Consider the following 21,347-nt stretch of genomic DNA (forward strand, 5'->3'; position numbering starts at 1 on the left):
AATTTGATTTGGCAATGATTATACAGTGTTTTTTTTTTTTTTTCTACTTGTTTTTGGAATATCGATAGACTGGGGCAAGAAAAAGGCGAGAGAGCAAGTAAGAAAGAGTTAGGTGTATGTGACGAGTGTGTGTGAGTGTAAGGAGAGTGCACGTTGTGTGTGTGAGTGAAAAAGGAACACATAGAAGTGTGTAGGAGGGGCTGGTGAGATGGCCCAGCAGGGAAGAGCACCCGACTGTTCTTCCGAAGGTCCTGAGTTCAAATCCCAGCAACCACATGGTGGCTCACAACCATCCCTAACAAGATCTGACTCCCTCTTCTGGTGTGTCTGAAGACAGCTACAGTGTACTTACATATAATAAATAAAAACAAAACAAAACACCATGACCAAGGCAATGTATAGGAGGAAGATTAAAAAAAAAAAAAAAGAAGTGTGTAGGAGTGTGGGAGTTCAAGAAAAGGAAAGTGCACAGGAAAAAAGCAGAGTACAAAAGAGAATGCAGTGTGTGTGCAGCCTCAAGCTGTGAATGAGTGAGAGAGAGACAGAGAGAGGAGAGAGTAAGCCTTGAAAAATTGCCTGTCAGTTTGTACCTGAAAAGTAGTCTGTGTCTGTTTATTATGTGCCTTCCAGATATCCCTGCTTCCAGTTGAGAACTCTGACCCCGCTGGACCCTGACAATGACGAAGCTTGACCATTTTAATAGACTTTGAAAGAAAAACCACAGGGCAGGCAAGCTATAATCTGTCAGTAAATGGGGGACAGGAAAAAAGGGAATGCAAAGGAGACTCATCTCATATGGGCTCAACTCAGGAACCTGCCAGAGGCTCCCAGTCCCAGAAAGCATCCACTGACTCAGTGGCTCTGAGTCCTTGTCTGCAGACTTGGCGTTCATGGTTGGTAAAGGGTGATGGGCTTGTTCTACTTGAGACAGAATCTCAGCATGTGACTCTGGCTGGCCTTGAGTTTAGAGATTTGCCTGCTCTGGCTCACGAATGCTAGGATTAAAGGCGCATGTCATTACTCTCAGTAGTGAAGGTTTTCTAATCATTTTATTTAAAAATACTTTGTTTGTTGTGTGCATGTGTGTGCCTGCAGCACATGTAGAGGCCGGAGGCACTTTGCAGGTCCTGGCTCTCCTCTATAGGACAGCTCCAGGGATCCAACAAACATCAGGCTTTATCCACCGAGCCAGCTCATTGGTCTACCCAAAGATGAGGTTTTTTTTTTTTTTTTTTTTTTTTTAAAGAGCTTGGGACAGGAGCTAGAGCTCCAGAGAGGGCCCAAGAGAGGGCTATGGAAAGGTTAGATTGGCTCCAATATAGGAGGAAGTCCCAAGAAAGAAGAAGAAAAAAATCCAGGTTCCTGGGGTGGAGTTGGGAGTTCACACATGGTGAGACCCTGCCTCAAAACAATAACACAACGCCTCCCCATCCCCACTCCATGTAAAATTCCCAAAAAGCTCAACTAAAAAAACTGGATGAGTCTCGAATGCCTTAGAGCAGAGATGGGAGGGAGGAAGGGCATTGCCAACAGGAACAAAGGGAGGCAAGGCAAGCACCACCCACCAGGGGACTCTGCTTTGCACTTTTTCATTCAGTTTGTGGTTGAAGCTGGGTTCATAAGTTCTTTCAACATGAGTTTAAGTTCTGTGGCTTCTCATAACCAAATATGTTTTTTTCTCAAGACCAACAGAAAAGACAGTATTTTCATTATTTGTGCAACATAGAGCCATCGTTTTGCTTTTCTTAGATAGTCTAGAAACTTTGCAGCTAGGGAGCAGTAAGATGACTTGGTGGTAAAGGCACTCGTTGTCAAGCCTGACAACCTTAATGCAATTACTGAGACTAACGGTGGAAGGAGAGCAAGTCCTATGAGTCTTCCGATCTCCAACTGCACCACGGCATGAATACTCTTCCCCAACTCCTGGAAAAAAAAAAATCCACTGGATTTCAAAAAGATAAGGTGGGGGTAGGGCCTTACATTAAAACAAGACTACAATGAATTCTTTGTTTTGGAGACAGGGTTTCTGTGTAGCCCTGACCATCTTGGACCAGAATGGCTTCGAACTCAGGATGGTCTCCACTTTTCTTGCACTGAGATTAAATTCGTGTGCCACCAGCGCCTAGTGAATAGAATGACTTCTATATAGAGAGATCAAAACAAAATCTAGCCAAGTAGCAGGCACAACTACAAATTCATTAAAGGGCCCTCTTCTGCACTTAGAAATCTCCTTAGAGAGACATACACACTTAGTACTACCTATAATTATTTTCAACATAAAAACACGCATAATATATATGGAAAAGAACTTAATGTTAACCACTAAGGGGGTATAAAAAAAAAAAAAAGGAAACTAATGACAAAGGCAGAGAAAAGAACCACTTCAGAGGTCATTGCCCTAATCCAACATTGCTGTAGAGATAAGTTTTCTACCAGCCAGCAGTTATCTGCAAATATCACGGGGCTTAATGATTACAAGCAAGCCCTGAACAAGCCCAAAAGAGATTCTTTATTTAGCTGAGGGTGACCTTGAACTTTTTCCTGGTGCTGGGTATTTTTCTGAGCCAAGAAACACGGCATTGGTCTGTTCCTCACCAAAGACCCAAATGACAAGGAGTGCGCGCCCACTAACACGTGGGGAGATACTACATCAGGAGCCTCTAACTCCTGGCCACACCCATCCAGGGCCCCACAGGTCGTTCGCCTGGCTTTACCTAAACCTCGCCTCTTGCTAGGCAACCGAATCGCCGCGGCAACCGGAACAGGAAGACGCGAGACTGCCCGGAACCGCGGAGGGCGGGCTCACGCAGCCTCTCTAGGCTCCGAGGAGACAGGGATACACAGCGTCCCGGTCGCCATGAAAACAGGCCACACCCCGGTGGCCCCGGCCCGTGCCTGCCCAGTGCGCAGACGCGCGCGCCGTTCCGCGCATGAGCAGTGAGGCTTGGAGCCCGCCTGCCCGTGTCTCCGGCGCCAGCTACGCCGCTGTGGCTGTCACTATGGCCCATTACAAAGTGAGGGGGGCGCGGCGTGGCTCGGGGCGTGCGGGCGGCGCCGGGTGGGAGTTGGGGCGTGTGCAGGGCTTGGGGCCGGCGGCGGGGCGCGCCGTCTTCCTGCTCCGGCCCCGGGCTCCGGTCCCTGACCCGCCGTGTCTCCTCAGGCCGCCGACTCGAAGCGCGAGCAGTTCCGGAGGTACTTGGAGAAGTCGGGGGTGCTGGACACGCTGACGAAAGGTGAGCCGAGGCGGGCGGCTGCAGCCCACGTCCGCGCGCTCTTGGCCAGGTGGGGCCCGCCCCGGGAGCAGCGAGGCCTTGGGGTCCCGTGGGTCGGGCGCACGCCGGCCGCGGGACTTCGCCTCGCCCCGGTGGTCGCTCTCTGCCCCGGACTGAAACTCTTGCAGCTGTTGCAAAGTCTCTCCAACTTCCGTTGCTTTCCCGCGAGCAGCCGCAGTGGACACGTTAGCAAGACCTTGAGATCCCAGTTGCTCCCTGCCGTATAGTGTGCGGGATTTTACAAATTTTTCTTTTGGACAAAGGCAACTAAGAAAATGACTGGATTTGAAAGTGGGTTATTAAATGGCTCTAGTCCCCGAAGCTGGAGATTCATAGACAGTTTGGGCTGTGGCTTTTCAACTCTTTTAGCCTATAGTAATTCCTACTTTGTGTAGATATCATAATTAAAGTGGAATTACAATTTGAAAAGTGCTTCAGAGCACATAAAAACAGCTATATTCTTTACTTTAAAACAATGGAAGCGTAAAGTGTATCCCTTCCTTTCTGGGTGTAAGGCTAGAGAGTATGGTGGTTGGAATCATAGAATAAAGCTAACTGGCCTTAACAGTATATTGAATGCCTTCTACATGGTAAGAACTCAACATTGCTTGGTGTTTTCAAGGGAATAGAATGGAATGGCTGGCAGGGATTGAAAACTTGGTCCTTTTGAGAATAGGAAGTGTCTGGGAAATAATTTGTATCTGCTTTTTAGGGAACAAAAGCTAGGGGAAAATTTGGGAGAACTTAGAAGAAAGCAGGGCTTTTAATTCTCTTACATGGATGAACTGACAAGTTAGAATTACTACTCATTTCCTTATGTCATCGGAAGTCAATGTGAGCAAAAGTATAAGGAACTACTCTGTGAGACCACTGTAGTTTGTGGCATCAGAAGTGTCACAGATGGCTTGGAATTCTGTTAAAAAAAACCCCTCATGTTTCTTTCATGTAATGATTTTACTCCAGCCGTGTGTTCTGGGCACCAAGGGGATACAGCCATGGAAATGTTCTTGCTTTTGGGAGCTTGTAGCTTAGATAGGGACACACACACACTAAAACTAGTGCCAGCTAGTGGTAAATGTCTAACTTAAACCATAGCAAGGATAAAGATGGGACATTTTACATGGAGTGGCAGAGGGAAGACCTTGAACAGTACGGATAAGTATCCTTAATCTGAAATTTTGAAATCTAAATTGCTCTCAGATTTGTAACTTACTGAGTATTGATGTGGAAAGTTCCATACTTGACTGCATAAATTATGTCAGTCAAAATTCAGGAGCCTAGGAATATGTACTTGTTCAAGATCATGTTTATATTATGTGAATAAGGTCTATATGGAATGTAAATTAATTTCATGTTTAGGCTTGGATCTCATCTCCAAAACACTCATTATGTATGAGTAGATAGTTCAACCTCTGGAGATAAACACTGATACACTTTTGGTCCCAAATAATCTGTGTGGTAGGGTCGTGGAATGAAATGGATGCAGGAGGTTGACAGGCAAGAACACTGAAAGGCAGATGGAGTACAATTGTAGATAACTGAATGCAGAGCCAATGTGCAGCCTTCAGGCTGTGTAAGAGAATGGGAACCAAATTTTACAGGATCAAACAGAGATGTTTCATACAAGTTTACATTTTTCTTTCAGCAACATTTCAGAGAGGATTTAAAGTTGTTTCTAACATGAAAACATTGTAAGAAGCCAGGCATGGTGACATGTTTTTAGTGCTCTGGTGAGGGAAAACAGATCTGCATTCACTGCTTGCCTGGAGCATGTATCAAGATCTGTTCCAAAAAAAGTAAACTATAGCTAGGCTAGAGAGATGGCTTAGAGGTAAGATTACTTGATACACAACTATAGGGCTAGAGTTCAGGTACCAGCACTCATAATAAGCCAGACAGGGTCTTGGTGTGTATAATTCTGCTAGCCTAGGTAAAAGGATGGAAGCTGGAGGCTGAGGGAGACCTTGCCTCAAAGGTTTGAGGCATATGCAGAAGACCTAGACATCTTGTTTCATTTCTAATTGCACTTGACAAGCTGAAGTAGGAGGACTGATTGAATCTGAGACCAGCCTTGGCTAAAGAGTAAAACTACATCTTTAAAAAAAAAAAAAAAAAAAAACCAAACCAAACTTAACCAACCAATCATCAACAACAGAACAATAACAACCTTCAAGACAAAAACATCCATGAAGAAGGTGAATGCATAAAATAGCATTTTAGTTATTTTGAGCAGGGTAGCAAACTTTAAAATACCTGGCTTTAAATACCTAGTTGCTAAGAGCCAGCAAGAAGGCTCAGCAGGTGAAGGTGCTTGCTGCCAAGCCAAATGGACCTGAGTTTGTTTGTTTTTTGTTTTTTTGTTTTTTGAGACAGGGTTTCTCTGGATAGCCCTGGCTGTCCTGGAACTCACTTTGTAGACCAGGCTGGCCTCGAACTCAGAAATCCGCCTGCCTCTGCCTCCACGCCTGGCTGGACCTGAGTTTGATTCCCAAAACTCACATGGTAGGAGGGTATAGGTTCCTGAAACGTGTCCTCTGATTTCCACCGCCCCGCCCCCTGCCCCTCTATGTAACTAGTCACAGTAAATTTAGCTTCTAAAGCAAAAGGGAATGAATATGATTTGGTTGCATTCTCTTCAGATAAAAAGCACAATCATCCCATAGCAAAGAACAAAAAACTTAACACTTGGAAGCAGAAGGGAATGGGGATGCAATGATGGACGGAAAAGGCAAGAGCACTAACAGTCACACCCTATGGAAGTTTCCATCCTAGCCGGCCTGGTGGGGCCTGTGTTTAATCCCAGCACTTGGGAGGCAGCATTCTCAGAGGCAGGCAATTTCTGTGAGTTCATGGCCACCCTAGTTCACTTAGTTTCTGGACAGCTAGGGCTGCACAGAGAGATGCTATCTTTAAAAGTAAGTAAAGACTAAGACTCAGTTCAGGTCAGTGGAAGTAAATGGAAGAAACACTTTTAAATGTACAATTTTTTTGTTTAAGCAAAAAGTAGTAAGTGGGGATTTGAGAGAATGTAACATACTAAGAGATGATGGTCAGATAGTTGATATAAATGTACAGATTTCTCAAAAAATTGTGTATTTTTGTGTAAAAGTACCTGTTCACTTGATGTTTTTCATATTGTCTGTACTTTAAATTATTAAAACTCAAAAACTCAAGACATGTAAATTGGTTTACAACAGGATTTCCTAATTTGGACTCTCAAGTTAATGCATATTTAAGTTACAAATTTTACTTTTATCAGATTTTTATAACACCTGTATGGGAGGGACTGAGACAGAAGGATTGCCATGAGTTTGAGGCCAGCCCAGAGTACAATAGTGAATTCTAGGTTAGCTTGGGTTACCTGTCTCAACCACACAGTGGCTCAGGAGATTTTTCAGAGTCCTTAGCACTAGTGCGGAGAGCTTGCCACCTGCACACTGAATCCTAGGAGGATGTGTTTAGTAGACGAGTGAGAGTGTTGACGGGAAGCTAGCGCAGCTTTAAATGTCAGTCTGAGCATGCTGACTGGGAATGCTTTCTGGTTGGTGCCTAGCCTGTCATGCATGAAACTTAATTCTTGAATGTTCCAAATGGAATGCTGTTAATTACTTAAAGTTTCTTAAATTTCTTTAATTAGATTACATTAGACTTTGTTTTTGAGACAGAGCTCCTTGTAGTCCAGGTCTCTAGCTAATTGCTTTTCCAGGATGATCTTGCACTCCTATTCCTCACCTCCTCGGTACTGAGATAACAGGTGTGGCACACCGCAGCCAGCTCTCCTATGCTTCCATGTCCCACTTAAGTCAGTATTGTACACAGCATTCAGGACGGGTCCTGCCACCTCCTTGATTTCAAACTGTTAAAATATGTTTGTAGTCCTTAGCATCAATATTCAAGTAAGTTTTTCTCAGTCTGGCCCTTAGACTACCTTTCCATTCACTATCCACGACATACTTGACACCTTAGTTCCCTTGTGCTTTGAACTTTCCCATTTTTATCTGAAACACAGCTAGGTCTCAGGGCTGCCTCTGATGCTAAGTATTCCTCCAGTCTCATTCTGAAACTTACTAACCACTAGTGTAGTTCAGTATTCTTGTAGTACCTTATCTTTTATAATGGATTGTAAGTTTGTTGCTAGCAAGGACACTGTCTGACTTGTTTACCACTGTATGGACAGTCTTAGCAAGCTGCTCACCATACAATAGGCAGGCAGTATTTACTGAATTTCAGAATATTTCAGCCATCTACGCTGGAGACTTCATTGCTTCTCTTTCTCTTTGGTTTGCAGTGTTGGTAGCCTTATATGAAGAACCAGAGAAGCCCACCAGTGCTCTGGAGTATCCTTTTCATCTCTGAAGTAAAAAAGCCATATTTTTGACATTTTTATTTATTCACATATATAATAAGCTGGATAACTACTGGTGGTGTGTGGTGGGTGACTGTTCCCCTGGCCTTATTTTGTTCTGAGTACATTCTTAACACTGATGTTAGTTTTTTAAAGCATCACTTAGGAGCTGCTACCCCGGAAAACCCAGAAATAGAGCTGCTTCGCCTAGAATTGGCAGAAATGAAAGAGAAATATGAAGCTACTGTAGAAGAAAATAAAAAACTGAAAGCAAAGGTAAATTTAAAAAAGAAATTGAAATTAAAAAATAATCTTGTCTCTAATGATTATCTGACCAAATCCTTACTGCAGGCCAGGGATGTGTGTAGCTCAGTTGTAGAGCATCTGTCTGGCATGTGCAAAGGCCCTGGGTCCCATCTGCAGCATGATAAAACCAGGGTAAACAATTAAACCCAGAACTTGACTAATGGGCAGCAAGGAGGGACAATATCGGTTTCAGTCAAGTCCACGGCAAGCTTAAGCCTCATTTAGAAAAGTCCCAAGACCAACAAAAAATAGGATAGGCAAAGTATAATCACGAAACGGGAGTTGAGTTGAGAACCTGCATCAATAAAAAGGTGGGGTACTGGTTAATATTGCTTAAAGTAAATGGATAATTTTAGAGTTCTTAAGCAGTTTCGGTCAGTGTAGGCCACTGCTTTGTTAAGACACAGTCTGCACTGCTAGTTCCAGGTCCTCAAAAGGACAGAAGTAAGCTGCACTCGATTTTATCTAGAGCTAAAATTTGCCTTTGTTCAAATTCCCATAAACTTGAGCATCAACTCAAAGTCTTTGAGGTTTATCACATTCTGAACTACACGACACATTTCCAAGTCTGAAACTAAAAAAAGAAGTCAAATCTTCTGAGGTCTAGTGTTCTTGTAAGGAACCACAAATTTCTATAAAAGAAAATCAATCTCTTAAATTACGAAAGATGCTGAGATACATACTTGGTAGCTGCTATGTAGACCAGGATAGCTTCAAACTCAGAGACCAGCCTTGCCTCTGCCTCCCTGGTGCTGATTTAAAGGCTTCTGGTACTTTTAAAGTCAGCCATTCTTTACTTTTCATTGGCTGACCATACTAATAGAATCATGTAGTAATAGAACAGTTCAGTCATGAATTGAGGCTAAATTTAGTTCCCCAGTATTTGCTAAAGATTTATACAAAAAAAAAAAAAAAAAGGTTTTTGTTAGGCTTAATTGTACTCACTCAATCTTAAGTAAGTAAATGGTTTGAGAAGGATAAGTTCAGAAATTGATTACAGACTCAAGTTGAATATATTATCTAATTTCATTGTGTTACTAAGTTTTTTACCCAACTTAAATAAAATTCATCTAAATCCTCTGTCTTTGCCCCATAGCTTGTTCAGTATGAACCACCTCAGGAGGAGAAGCGTGCTGAATAGGATTCTTCTCAGTTGAAAAGACACTGAAAACTGGTTTTGTATCACTTGAATAGCTTGTATAGTATATGATCTTTCCTGAAAAGATGCTATAAACTTTTAATATGTTAAATCCACTCATCACACTTTAATGTTATAAACACATATACATAGAATCACCAATAAAAACTCAATATAACTTTCTTTGGGTCTTAAAGCAGGAGAATCCAAAGTAGATCTTGAAGAAAAGCTAAAGAGCCACATAACTTTTTACCTTAAAAGACATTTTATTTATTATCCAGTTAGGAATGATGGTACTGGTTGTATTTTAGCTAGGAGATCTAGCATGGAGCTGTTCCTTGGTCCAGGGCTTGAGCATAGTAGGCACACTCATTCTTGACAGCATCTATGTCCTGTGGACAGCTGGACATATCTGTGATGTACAATGCCTTTGCATGGGTTCCCGTGCATCTTCTGCTCTTTTATAGAAATCTAGTACAAATTACTCTTCTTTGCCACCACTTTGCCTTAGATCACTGTGTGTGCCAGTATGGACTCTGACACCACGTTTTCTTTCTATGCAATCCTGCCCATCTGATAATGCTGCCTTGCTGTGTGTGCTTTAGTGCGTTCTGGTTGCACATTAGTCTGTGTCGTTTTCAGTTTGTGTAATGCTGCAGCTACCTTGATTGTAATTTACATAGCCTCCAAAAGAACTACACTCTTACCCTGCCTGCCTTCCTTCCTTCTTTAGTTGAGCACAGAAGAGAGATAAAATTCTGAGTTCATACACAAACTGGGATGGGAAAGGAGATGAACCATTATGTCACAGATCATTATAGTATGTAATTATACAGTGATTTCTTTCCCCTCAAACATATTTTTTTGAGCCTTGAATTCATTTTATCTTTATTATCCCTGTGAAGTAGGTAGGGTAGTGAAGGGAAGGTTGGGTGTTGAGTTTTTAGGCCAAAGACTGACATACAGATTTGTTGCTAACTGTAGAAACCTGGGCAGGTCAGTTAATGGTTTGGAGATTCACTATCCTCATCTGTACCATGAAAACATTTGCTGCCTACCTCACAGGGTTGTTGTGAGGTCAAATGAGAGAATGTATATGAAAGATTTGTAAATGGTAAAGTACTTGTTTTGTTAATCCTTTTCTTTCTTTTTGGTAGGGGACAGTCTCATGTACCAAGGGCTGGCCTTTAATTCCTGCCTTCAACTCCCAAAGCCTGGGATATAGATAGGCCTTCCCCACTACATCCAGCCCTTCCCTTTTTTCTGGGAAGAATCAGTCAGATATGTTGTTGATAACTTGCTTTCTTCACTGACAGGCACATAAGCCCTAATATATCACACCTTCTATCCTTGTTGTTGGACAGCTTGTCTTTAAATTTTGATCACAGCACACATCAAAGCTGGTTTAACCAGTCGAGGTTCTGGCACCTGCTGGAAACGCTGACCAAGCCATTTACAAGGGTATTGTAATCAGTCATGTTGGCAGGATTGTGGCAATGGTCTGTATTTCTTCTAGTCACAAGTTTGTTTCTGGAGGGTGGCCAGTTACTACTGAAAGAACATTCCACTGGGCAGATTCTTGGGTGCCTTCTGGATGGATATCACTGGGCTAAGTGCTGGTGTGGTAAAGACCAATTCATTATGAGACACCTATGCAAACAACTACAAGATGGGTTAGGATGGACTAAGAATTATAGGAATAATGAAATAGGGCTCCATGAGAATTTGATAGAGAGGGACTTAGCTTCTTCAGGTAGTTTGTATGGCCATCAATTTGTTGATACTGCCAGCTACATTGTGTTTTTTGGCTACTAGTGTTTTTTCCCCTCCACTCTCTATTATTCATTCATCTCACTCACTATAGATATGTAGCTGTGATTGGCCTGGAACTATGCAGTTGATGATAGCCTCAAACGCATTCCTGTGCTTCCCAGGTGCTGGGATTAAAGGTGTGTACTACCATGCTTGGTTTAATGTTATATTTATGGCAGTCGGTCTATGACTGTCTCTTGCACATAATGTGTCTGTTGCACATTAGCTGCAGCATGTGGGCCAGACTACCACTTGCAGGTGGAACTGACTTTGACCAGCCATTGATATTGAAGAATTCAAGGTCTGGGACTGGAAAGATCATTCAGTGGTTAAGTGCACGTGGCTGCTCTTCCAGAGGTCCTGAGTTCAATTCCCAGCATCCACACATGGTGGCTCACAACTGCCTATATTGGTTGTGCCCTCTTTTGACACGCAGATGTACACAAAGATAGAGCACTCACACATTAAAAAAAAAAATCAATAATAAAAAACTATCTTAGAAAAAAGATTTTTGAGGTCACTGGGCGTGGTTAGCCACCAAATTCAGGTCCTCTGTAGGATCAGTGCATGCACCATTGAACCCCTTCCAGCATTTCTTTCTGTCAAGGACTTGAGTGAAGACAAGATGCTGCTGAATGGAGTAGGAAACGTATCTGTGCAGTTCGGCTACACGTCAGGGGCTTCATCATAAAGTAAAAGTTAGGGGCTGTAGACATGGCTCATGGGCAGATGTGCGTGGGTGCAGGCCTGAAGAACTCAGTTCAGTGCCTGAATCCCACAAGGTGGCAGGAGAATCATCTCCTGAGAGTTGTCTTCTGAGTGTGCATACCTGCATACTCATAAGAAATATAAAACTAAAAGTTCTGACCAGGCATGAGAGTATAAGCCTATAGTCCTAGCACTTGAAGGCAAGAGGGTCAGGAATTTTCGAGTCATCTCTGACTACACAGTAAGTTAGAGGCCAGCCTTGGCTATGTAAGACTGTCTCTAACCACCCTACTAGAGTATGTGTGGATTTGTGTATGTATGTGTCCTCACATCTTGCTTACCTTACAAAGTTCATGTTAGGATCAGATTAAATACATTGGATATAAAAATGCCTTGCAAACTATAAAGGATTACTTGCAGATCAGTCTGTCAGATCTGCCTTGCAAATCAGTACTGGCACATCTGTAAGTATCATAGAATTGGAAAGGTTGGTTGTAGCCTACTTTGGATCAGGTTTGAACATGAAAATCTACAGTACCTATACTGCTGGCCACAAACACATATAAAGTCCTATAGTGGTTAAAGTATATAGTTATACAAAGTGAGTAGGGTTTCTTTCTTTCTTTCTTTCTTTCTTTCTTTCTTTCTTTCTTTCTTTCTTTCTTTCTTTTTTTTTAAGATTTATTTATTTATTATATGTAAGTACACTGTAGCTGTCTTCAGACACTCCAGAAGAGGGAGTCAGATCTCGTTAGGGATGGTTGTGAGCCACCATGTGGTTGCTGGGATTTGAACTCTGGACCTTCGGAAGAGCAGTCGGGTGCTCTTACCCACTGAGCCATCTCACCAGCCCGTGAGTAGGGTTTCTGATAAAATACTAGTTCTGGTGATCTCTAATGTGAGCCATTTATACTCCAAGGAAGCTTAAAAATCCATTTTGGAAAACAAATATTGTCCAGGTGCTAACTAAAAAAAAACTTTCTAAAAGTCCTATTGTTACTCTGTAGGTACCAGGCATCTGAGGGATGCTGAAAAGCATGAATGCATTTTAAGGAAGAATGACCAATAGGGAGACGGGATGTGAAAGCATGGGCGAGTTGTTCAGTGTGGTTGTCACTAGCTACAAAATTCAGTTCCTCAATCACACCACCAGCACCTCCAGCATTTGGTGCACATTTGGCCAGCAGGAACTCTCCTGAGCAGTATAAACACAAGACCTCAAGGTCTTAGATAGAACAGCACTGTAGAAGCAATGATTGAAGCAACAGGAATTGAGAAGACTTTTTGGGGCCTGGAACTCATGGTTCTATCAGGTTGAGAAGACTTTGTGTAATAAAGACTGCATTTGAATAGTAGAAGGACTGTTGCAAAGAAGTGACTACTGTTTTGTTCTACTTGAGGCTTTGAGGAATTTGATTGTTGGCCTGAAGCTTTATTTTGAAACAAACTTTGATATTATAGCAGGGAATAACCTTGACCTTCTGGTCTTGCTTTCGCTTCCTTGGCGCTTTGATAACAGGCAAGTGCTACCAGGCCTGAGTTAGGTAGCGCTGCAGATGGAGCCTAGGGTTTCATGAAAACTAGGCAAGCATTCTACCAACTGAGCTGTATCCACAACCCCTTGAATAAGAAACTTTATAAAAATTATTTATTTTTATTTTATGTGTATGAGTGTTTTGCCTGCATGTATTTATGAGTTCCACCTGTGTGCCTGGCATCCTTAGAGGGCACTGCATCCCCTGACACTTGACAGTTGTGAGCCATCATATGGGTGCTGGGACTGGATGTGGATCATCTGCAAGAGCACCAAGTGCTTTTAACCACTGAGCAGGAATAAAAATTTAAAAAGAACAGAGCTTTTGAAGATGGCTCAGTGGGGAAGCACTTTTTAAATAAATGTGAGGTCTTGAGTTTGAATCCCCCAAACTCACATAAAGTTGAGCATATTTATGTCAGTAATCTCAGTGCTCCCATTGTGAGATAGATAAAGAAGAAACTGTTCCCAAAAAATCAGGGTGAAAGTTTTTAGATATCTGTGGTTGTCCTATGATCTCTACTCATATATTCCACCCAAAAACTGTTAAACCTTTTATCAAAGCTACCGTTAAATTTGATTTCCCCTGGCACAGCAGTTGGTTCTCTGAATCCATAGATTAGGCCAACTGGATTGGAAATATTTTGGGGGAATTGTACTGAACATATGTAGACTTTATTTTTACACTTATGCAATATAGTGCAACAACTATTTATACACACATCCCATTCTTTAAAAAAGGGGTTTCTAGCTAAGGCTGTCAAGGATGTGTAGAGTGGGCTGACTTAGAACTTTTTGGGGGGAATTCTACACCTGCCTCAGATGTACTGAGATTTACGGATGTGGGCCATCATATCATGCCTGGCAAAGACACAATTTCATTTTTCATTGTACTGGTTATTATAATTAATGCAGAGATAATATAAAGTACATGGAGTGTGCATAGGTTCACATGTAAATAGCCTATACTAGGAATCTGACCGTCTTCCAGTCGGTTAATCGGATTAAGGGTGTCCTGAAAGCATTCTCCCATTGATACTGAGAGACACACGCATATTTAAGTGCATTCTGCCTGTCTATTAGGTACTGTGGAGTTGATATTTTTTAGGTGAGGTTGTGACGGCCTACTAGAGCTTACTTTTCTCTCTACAGTCAGATCAGTCTGTCTGAGTAGGAGATGAGACTATGTGGTAGAATTTTCCCTAGCATGCGCAAAAGACCCCGAATTTCATCCTTAGCCCTGCAAACAACAGTCACTTTGTAAAACCAGAAGCCCTATCCCTACCCCAACTCCTTTTGAGTGTACACGGCTGTATTTTAAGGGTTGTCAAATTTCCACTTCTGGGAGTCCGAGACATTTACAACTTTCTGAAACATACTTTGGCAGTAATCATTTGCCTTCATTAGCCCTAATTCCTCTAGTCTCTAATCACAAAGAAGTCAAGTACTCAGTTGCTGGATGGGTTACTGGAGGGGCACTAGGTGGGCGTGAAGATGGAGTCGGTAGAATATAAGGGCAGCAGTATCCTATCAGCGATCTGCTTACGGAATTAGAAGATGTTTTAGCATGCTCGTATCTGTTTTCCTTATCGGGTTCCAGGTACCAGCATAGGCAAGTTATCACTGAGATTCCTAATTGCCTTTCGCACGTGCCGAATCTATAGGTCTGGACTGGCTCACACACGACCTCCGGTGGACTCACCCAATTCCAGAGCAATTCATCTATCCTCATGGCCTTTTCCCATAAAATCTGTACTGAGTCAACTTACACAGAAGTCCAATCTCTGTTCAGCTTCAAGCAACTTGAGGGCATGGAGGGGCAATTCAGTTTCCAGTGCCTTCCTGGTACCCAGGACCTGACAAGCATCACTAAATACTGGCAGGGCAGCTGCAACAAGGGAGGGGGGCACAAAGAATTCTTACCCAGACGCCTAGAAGCTTCCCTGCGTTGCTCTCGGAGCCCGGAAGAAGGCGGGGAGCGGGGAGCAGCCCAGCGCGCGCATGGAAGGCCGAGGTGCGTTGCGGGCTGTGCCCCCAGGGCGAAGGCCCGGAGGCCGACGAGAGGCGCGGCCAGGCCGAACTCCTCGTGACGCCTCCCCCCCTTCTGCCGCTGCTAGTCAGGTGATTCCGGGCACGTGATAGTACCACTTACCCTGTTGTCCCAGAGTGGCAGCCCGCCCAGCCAATAATAAACCGAAGCTTGGCGGCGGCCCAATCGGAGCTGGGCTTATGGGCGGGCCCTGCGGCGGCTACTGCCGGGGGCGGCGGCAACAGCGGCGGCCTGGGGAGGCGGCGGCCTAACCTGGCCTGGCCTGTCAGGGCGCGGGCGGTGGTGGTCCAGCACCATGTCCCTGCAGTACGGGGCGGAGGAGACGCCCCTGGCCGGCAGTTACGGCGCAGCCGACTCGTTCCCCAAGGACTTCGGCTACGGCGTGGAGGAGGAGGAAGAGGAGGCAGCGGCGGGTGGCGGCGGAGGCGCGGGGGCCGGCGGCGGCTGCGGCCCGGGCGGCGCTGACAGCTCCAAGCCGAGGATCCTGCTTATGGGGCTCCGGCGCAGCGGCAAATCCTCCATCCAGAAGGTGAGCGCCCCGCAGCCGCCGCCTGCCCTTGGTTTTGCCCGGCCCACGGCGCTCAGGTGGCGGGTGCCCAGGAGGCCTGAGAGGGTGGAGGCCTGGCGCTGCGTCCCCGGGCACTGTCCACACCTGCGAGCGCAGAGCCTGGGCGCGGTTCGCCCAGGGTCCCCGACCTGGGCCTCCGAGGGTCGAGGGGGGCCAGGAGGCGACGCTGGCTGGAGGGAGGAGGCAGGTGCCGGTCACCGCCCTAGAACTCCTCCCTTCTGGTCGCTGCCCTTGTGGCGTTGACGAAACCGACCCGTCGTCCCCGGTTCTCACGCGGAGAACTTGGTGAGCGTGCTGTCCCGCCGCATCTCACTTAGGTGACAGGAGTTTTCAGGGATCTCCTCCCAGCCTCTGGACCGTAGCGGCGCCTGAAAGTGTTGTGGCGAAGACACTGGGCATCTCAGTGTTTGTTGTCAGTCTGTTGGAGACTTCTGTAAAAACATTTTTTGGGGGGGGGGGCGGGGGGGGGGACTCTATCGCTACACCTACTTTATTTAGAACTTGTAGCCCTGTGGTTGCAGTTACAGGTGACAGTCCCCAGTAGCTGGTCACAGCGATCTTTGGAGACGGTTTTGCAGGCGGACAGACATCAGTGCATTTGTTTTCACTTGGGTCCGTCGTGAACGAATAGAATGAATGCCTAAGGCTTTGTATTTTTAGGGAAATAGAGGCAGGGTTGATTTCTTTCAATCAGCCATTCCCATTACAAACAGAGCGAACTTCTGGTAAAACTACGGTCACAGACAACCATGCTTTCCCCATTTCCACTCTGACACAAAGGTCTGTCCAAACAGAAATCTCTGGTATTTTGTAGGGGTGGTGTTTTTAAAAAGCAACATCGCTGCCTACCCCCACATCTTCCGCCCCTGCACTTGCTGGACAACTGTTTTATTTTCTCACGTCTGTGTCAAAGTTAGACCTTTGGGGGGAGTGCTTATGCTAAGTAACTACCACTTGAAACCTATGAGAACTTTTTCTCTCTTCCAAGTTAACACTGAGAGACAAATTTGCTGTATGTTAGGGTTGTATCAGGCAAGCCTTAAAGCTACATCTCCAGCCCTGCTGTGGTTTTTTTGTTTTCTTCCTGTATAGCAGGCTGGCCAAGAACTGACTATGTAGCCAAGGGTGACTTTAAGCTCATCCTGAGCTTTCAGGTACGAGCTATCAGGTTGGCTTGGCTTGGTGCAGGTGCTGGAAGCCAGGGTATTATGCATGATAGGCAGGCTCTGGGACCACACTGAGCTACACCTTTGGCTCCCTGCTGTGATGATTGGCAGCTTATTGTTTTTACCATTTCCTGCCTTATGGAGCTGCCTCTTCCCTCCTCCCCCAGGTCTCCCTACTTCTCACTCTGGACAGTTTTACCTACTCAGGATCCCCTCCATTGTCTTTATTGTTCCTAAGAGCCTGAGGTAGGCGTGTGTGTTATTTTTGAATGAACACAAAGTCTCAAACATTACCTAGAATAGTTCATGATCTTAAAGCGGGTCTTGACAAGTTTAAATCTCTGATCACAGTTGTAATATTGGTACCACAGGATTTCTATGTAACTTTGGCAGTTAAATAGTCACAACGTTGTCTCTGTTTCTCTTAATAAAACCCAATAGGACCTGGCAAGGTGGTACTGTAATTTCAGTACTGGAGGAGGCAGAGGCAAGAGAATTGGATTTTGAGGTTAATCTGGGCTATATAGCTGAGGCTCTTTCTCAAAACAGCCCTCCTCTGCTCCCCTCCAAAAAGTTACAAACCCTGAGAATAGAAAAAGCAAATACACGGAAACCGTATGGGTCAGAGATGGTGGCACGAGAACACAGTTAAAGTAGTAAGAGAAAAACTCATCTTCAAAGTGGACTGAGTGGAAATTAACTTGGTGCCTTTTGTCAGAAATAGAAGAATAAATAGCACCAGTGATTGACTGTCCTATTATTACCTTATTTATTTATTTTGCATCAAGGTCACAGTTGTAAGGTTGGTGCCATGGGATTTCTAATATGACTTGTATAGTTAAATAGTTACAAAGTTGTCTCTGTTTCTCCTCACAGGTGGTGTTTCATAAGATGTCACCCAATGAGACTCTCTTTTTGGAAAGTACCAACAAGATTTATAAAGATGACATTTCCAACAGCTCCTTTGTGAACTTCCAGATTTGGGATTTTCCTGGGCAGATGGACTTCTTTGATCCAACCTTTGACTACGAAATGATCTTCAGGGGCACAGGAGCATTGATATATGTCATTGATGCACAGGTAGTTAGGCATGATGGTGTGTGCACCTCTCTGGTGGCAAAAAGGCAGAGAAAAGGAGGAAAGCTGTTTGTCTCCTTTGTCATGTGCTTGAAGCTACTCTCTTTCCAGTAGATCCCCTTATACTGCCTGCACCTGACTCCAGACTCTCAGGTGTTTAGGAGCTGCCATTTACATAATGAACCGTTACCATTGGCTTTCTACTTTTATTGGTTAATAGTAGATACTGCTGTACTTCATTAACTATTACAGTGGTCACCTCACCCACTGAAGTATCCATCGATGGCCACACCGTCAGGGAGAACATGAGAAATGAGTCCATTATAATGGACTTTCCTGACCTGTTAAAGTGGAATTTCTTCTGGGAAGATACACTGAGGTCCCTCTGTGTGGTAGGTAGTTAGCTGGATGGGCTCTGTCCCTACCCTTTAGCTACCTTTGTAAGCTGAAGCACAAGGAAAGCTTCTGAATGGTGGCAGCTTGGTAGTGTGTGCTTTCTTTTACACGATTTGATTTACTCTCTCTCCAGAGTATTGTGTGGGTAGTTATTGCCATTTACAGATATTTGACTCAAGATTAGGCTTTAAGCAACTTGCTTAGAGCCATTCACCTGATAAATGGCAGAGCTGGGATTACTTTGACAGTTCTATTAGGAAGGAATGTGCATTTTGTCTTTCTTTTCTTAAGAGTAACATTTAAAATTCAGGCATTGGTATTTGATTTTCTATGTTAAGAAACTGGAGAGCTATTTACTAGTTATATGTCAGTATATCTGAATATTTATGAGTAATTAAAATAACTATTTTCTCTGGTTGGGGAAAGAGATGATTTGAGGCTTTCTTGACTTGTTACTTGTGTTTTATAAGACTTCTTGTTAAAAACATCTTGTTCTGACTTCCAGGACGACTACATGGAGGCTTTAACCCGACTTCACATCACTGTTTCTAAGGCCTACAAAGTTAACCCAGACATGAATTTTGAGGTTTTTATTCACAAAGTTGATGGACTGTCTGATGATCACAAAATAGAAACACAGAGGGACATTCATCAAAGGGCCAATGATGACCTTGCAGATGCTGGGCTAGAAAAGCTCCATCTTAGGTAACAGTATGAGTGTTTGATATGAGAGCCCTAAATGTATTGCATCTGTCCTCACACCCAGATCCCTGGTGCGTCCCCGGTTCTCTAATAGCTTGGAGCTCTTCTCTGTTGCCTTCTAGGCTGTTTTGTAAGCCTGGTGCTACTGAGAAGTTGCTTTTCCCCTTTCTCCTTTTCCTGATGGTTGGAGTCATGTGAAGTGTTTCCATTGGCGTTCTTGCACACTCCTCTCAAGGGACTGTTTCCTCATGGCATGAGTCTGCTTTCGGACTTCTCCTCTCTGGGTTTCTTCACTTTTTAATTCCCATTGGCTTTGTGTAAGAAATCTGCCTTTTTTTTTTTTTTTTTTTTTTTTTTGTGAAAGTTGAGTTTGGGTCTTAAAAGTGTATACTTTCAAGTCTGGACTAACTCTAATCTATCTTAACTTTTAAAAGCAGTTTATACTTCTTAGAAACTCTGAAGTTAGCATATTTGCTTTCTGCATTTACATAGTATTGCTGTTGAGTTTGAAGGACTGCTGGTTTACAGTTAAATATTAACTTACCTTAAAGAACACATACTAATTTGGATTCATAGTTACGTATTTTGTGTATTTGTATTCTAAAAGTGTATGAGGAATGTTATTGTATATCTTGTGATAATAGGAAGAAATGAATATAAGTACTAAGAGGATGTCACTTGATCATAAAAACAGCTCAAAGGGGAAGCAGAGAAGAGACGTGCATGTAATTTCCTTGCTTTTGGTCTGTTTCAAAAACTTCCTTCTATACTTAAGTCAGTTGTCCTGTCCCTAAGGTTTCCTGGGCCATACACTGTAAAATCTTTCAGGTAATTTTTAGAAAATATTGTATGGGAAATTTCATTGACCCTCTTGGATTAAATTTTTAAAACACGAAAAATTCATGTTTTTAAAAAAATTGAGGAAGTTGAGTCTTTGTAAGAGTTGTACATGGTGTTGTACTTTAATAATCCTAGCACTCAGAAGGCAGAGTCAGGAGGATAGTTAGAAATTTGAAGTCAGCTAACCAAGGCTACTTAGTAAGATCCTGTCTTGAATAACAAAAGTAAATAAATGTTTATAAGAGAAAGAAAAAGTACCATCCCGTAAAATCCCTCAATCTTAAGAATCTGTTCTTTTTTATTTTGCTGCAATTTTTAAACATGCTTCCTTGTGCTAGGGAGGAATCATTATGATTTTCTATATTCCCTGTTTGTTGAGCACTTCAGGACATTTCATGGTTTTCCTGTAACAGAAAGGCCCCAAACTAAGCCTGTTACCCTCAGTAGAGTTTTACTATGTGCACTGGGGATTGAACCCAGGACCTTTTATATTCTCTGCAAGCATTCTGCCCTTGCGCTACGCCCAGCACATCCCAAACCTCTCTTTAGTACCAGCATGATGGGGTGCAGTTTGCTTTTGCACTTCTAGGAGCTCAGCTTAGGAAGATGCTCTGTGCCTTGGGGGTTCTGTCTGTCCCCACCCAACTCCAGTCCTGAGGACCCTAACCTTGCTGAAGTTTTTGCCTAGAGGAAACACTGAAATGTCCCTCCCTTGCTGGTGTCAGGAACCTGACACCCTCACCTCTGGAGCAGAGCTCCTCCGTGATTAGGTTCTTAACTCACTTCCTTGGAGTTTTCTTTAAATCACCTGTAAAGTATAAACAAGCTTCTCATTTCTGATAATTTGTACATAAAGTATATCATGGATACAGCTAAATGATGAAACAAAGTCCTCAATGCAAAAAGCAGGTAGAATTGTCCACAGTACTTAAGGGGCCCTTCTCTAAAATTTGTGTTTGGTTAACTCTGCATTTGATTTCACTGTAATCCATTTAGGTCTTCATCCTCAGGCTGATTGCCTAATTCTAAGCACCTGCATAGTCATTTACTCAGAGGAGGTCAGGTGTTTAGGTGTTGTGGCTGTGACTATATTTTTCACTCAGTAAACTCTGATGAACACAGTTGAGGGCAGTGGGCTTGCAGCTGTGAGGGAGCTGACAAAGCTGCTTTCCTCCTGGGGCTTACGATTGAGAAGGACACAGCTCATAAGAAATGCTTGGTGGATTTTAAGTCCTTACCAAATGCTGTGAAGAACAAAATGGCAAAAGGGTAGCAAGTAAATGTATACTGCTTACATAAGCTGGTCAGGAAAGAACAGGGTCTCACGATATAGCCCTGGAGCTCTGCTCTGTAGACCAGGCTGGCCTCAAACTCACAGAATTCACCTGCCTCTTCCCAGGTGCCGGAATTACATGTTTACACCACTGTGGCTG

General features: G+C 43.7%; 2 protein-coding genes and 1 non-coding gene across 4 annotated transcripts in view; 2 read left to right on the top strand and 1 right to left on the bottom strand.

Moving 5' to 3' along the window:
- On the bottom strand, positions 1-15,376 carry D130007C19Rik. 2 transcript variants are annotated; one of them, XR_376626.3, is made up of 3 exons: positions 15,039-15,199; positions 2,715-3,488; positions 1-1,923 (listed from the first exon to the last, which is right to left on the bottom strand). It is a non-coding gene; the product is annotated as an RIKEN cDNA D130007C19 gene (transcript). The 2 variants fall into 2 exon arrangements; XR_003955103.1 differs by having other exon boundaries at positions 12-3,488; positions 15,039-15,376.
- Mycbp (MYC binding protein) lies at positions 2,940-10,177 on the top strand. The gene is made up of 5 exons (NM_019660.3): positions 2,940-3,014; positions 3,161-3,233; positions 7,561-7,609; positions 7,764-7,893; positions 9,020-10,177. The coding sequence occupies exons 1-5, from the start codon at positions 3,000-3,002 to the stop codon at positions 9,062-9,064; spliced, it is 312 nt and encodes a 103-aa protein (NP_062634.2). The 5' UTR covers positions 2,940-2,999; the 3' UTR covers positions 9,065-10,177.
- Rragc (Ras-related GTP binding C) overlaps positions 15,360-21,347 on the top strand; it is a 19,565-nt gene continuing 13,577 nt past the window's right edge. Inside the window, exons 1-3 of the mRNA NM_017475.2 lie at positions 15,360-15,694; positions 17,776-17,979; positions 18,878-19,077. Coding sequence (NP_059503.2) covers positions 15,461-15,694; positions 17,776-17,979; positions 18,878-19,077 — 638 coding nt within the window. The 5' untranslated portion in view covers positions 15,360-15,460. The remainder of the gene's footprint in view (positions 15,695-17,775; positions 17,980-18,877; positions 19,078-21,347) is intronic.

This window comes from Mus musculus, chromosome 4 (genome assembly GCF_000001635.26).
Source record: "Mus musculus strain C57BL/6J chromosome 4, GRCm38.p6 C57BL/6J".
In the NCBI taxonomy this organism is placed as follows: domain Eukaryota; kingdom Metazoa; phylum Chordata; class Mammalia; order Rodentia; family Muridae; genus Mus; species Mus musculus.

What these genes read in the sequence shown, in the direction of transcription:
- Mycbp (NM_019660.3), top strand. An exon ending in GCTGGACACGCTGACGAAAG is followed by an intron (nt 3,234 to 7,560) that starts GTGAGCCGAGGC and finishes TTTGGTTTGCAG; the next exon opens with TGTTGGTAGCCTTATATGAA. An exon ending in AAGCCCACCAGTGCTCTGGA is followed by an intron (nt 7,610 to 7,763) that starts GTATCCTTTTCA and finishes CACTGATGTTAG; the next exon opens with TTTTTTAAAGCATCACTTAG.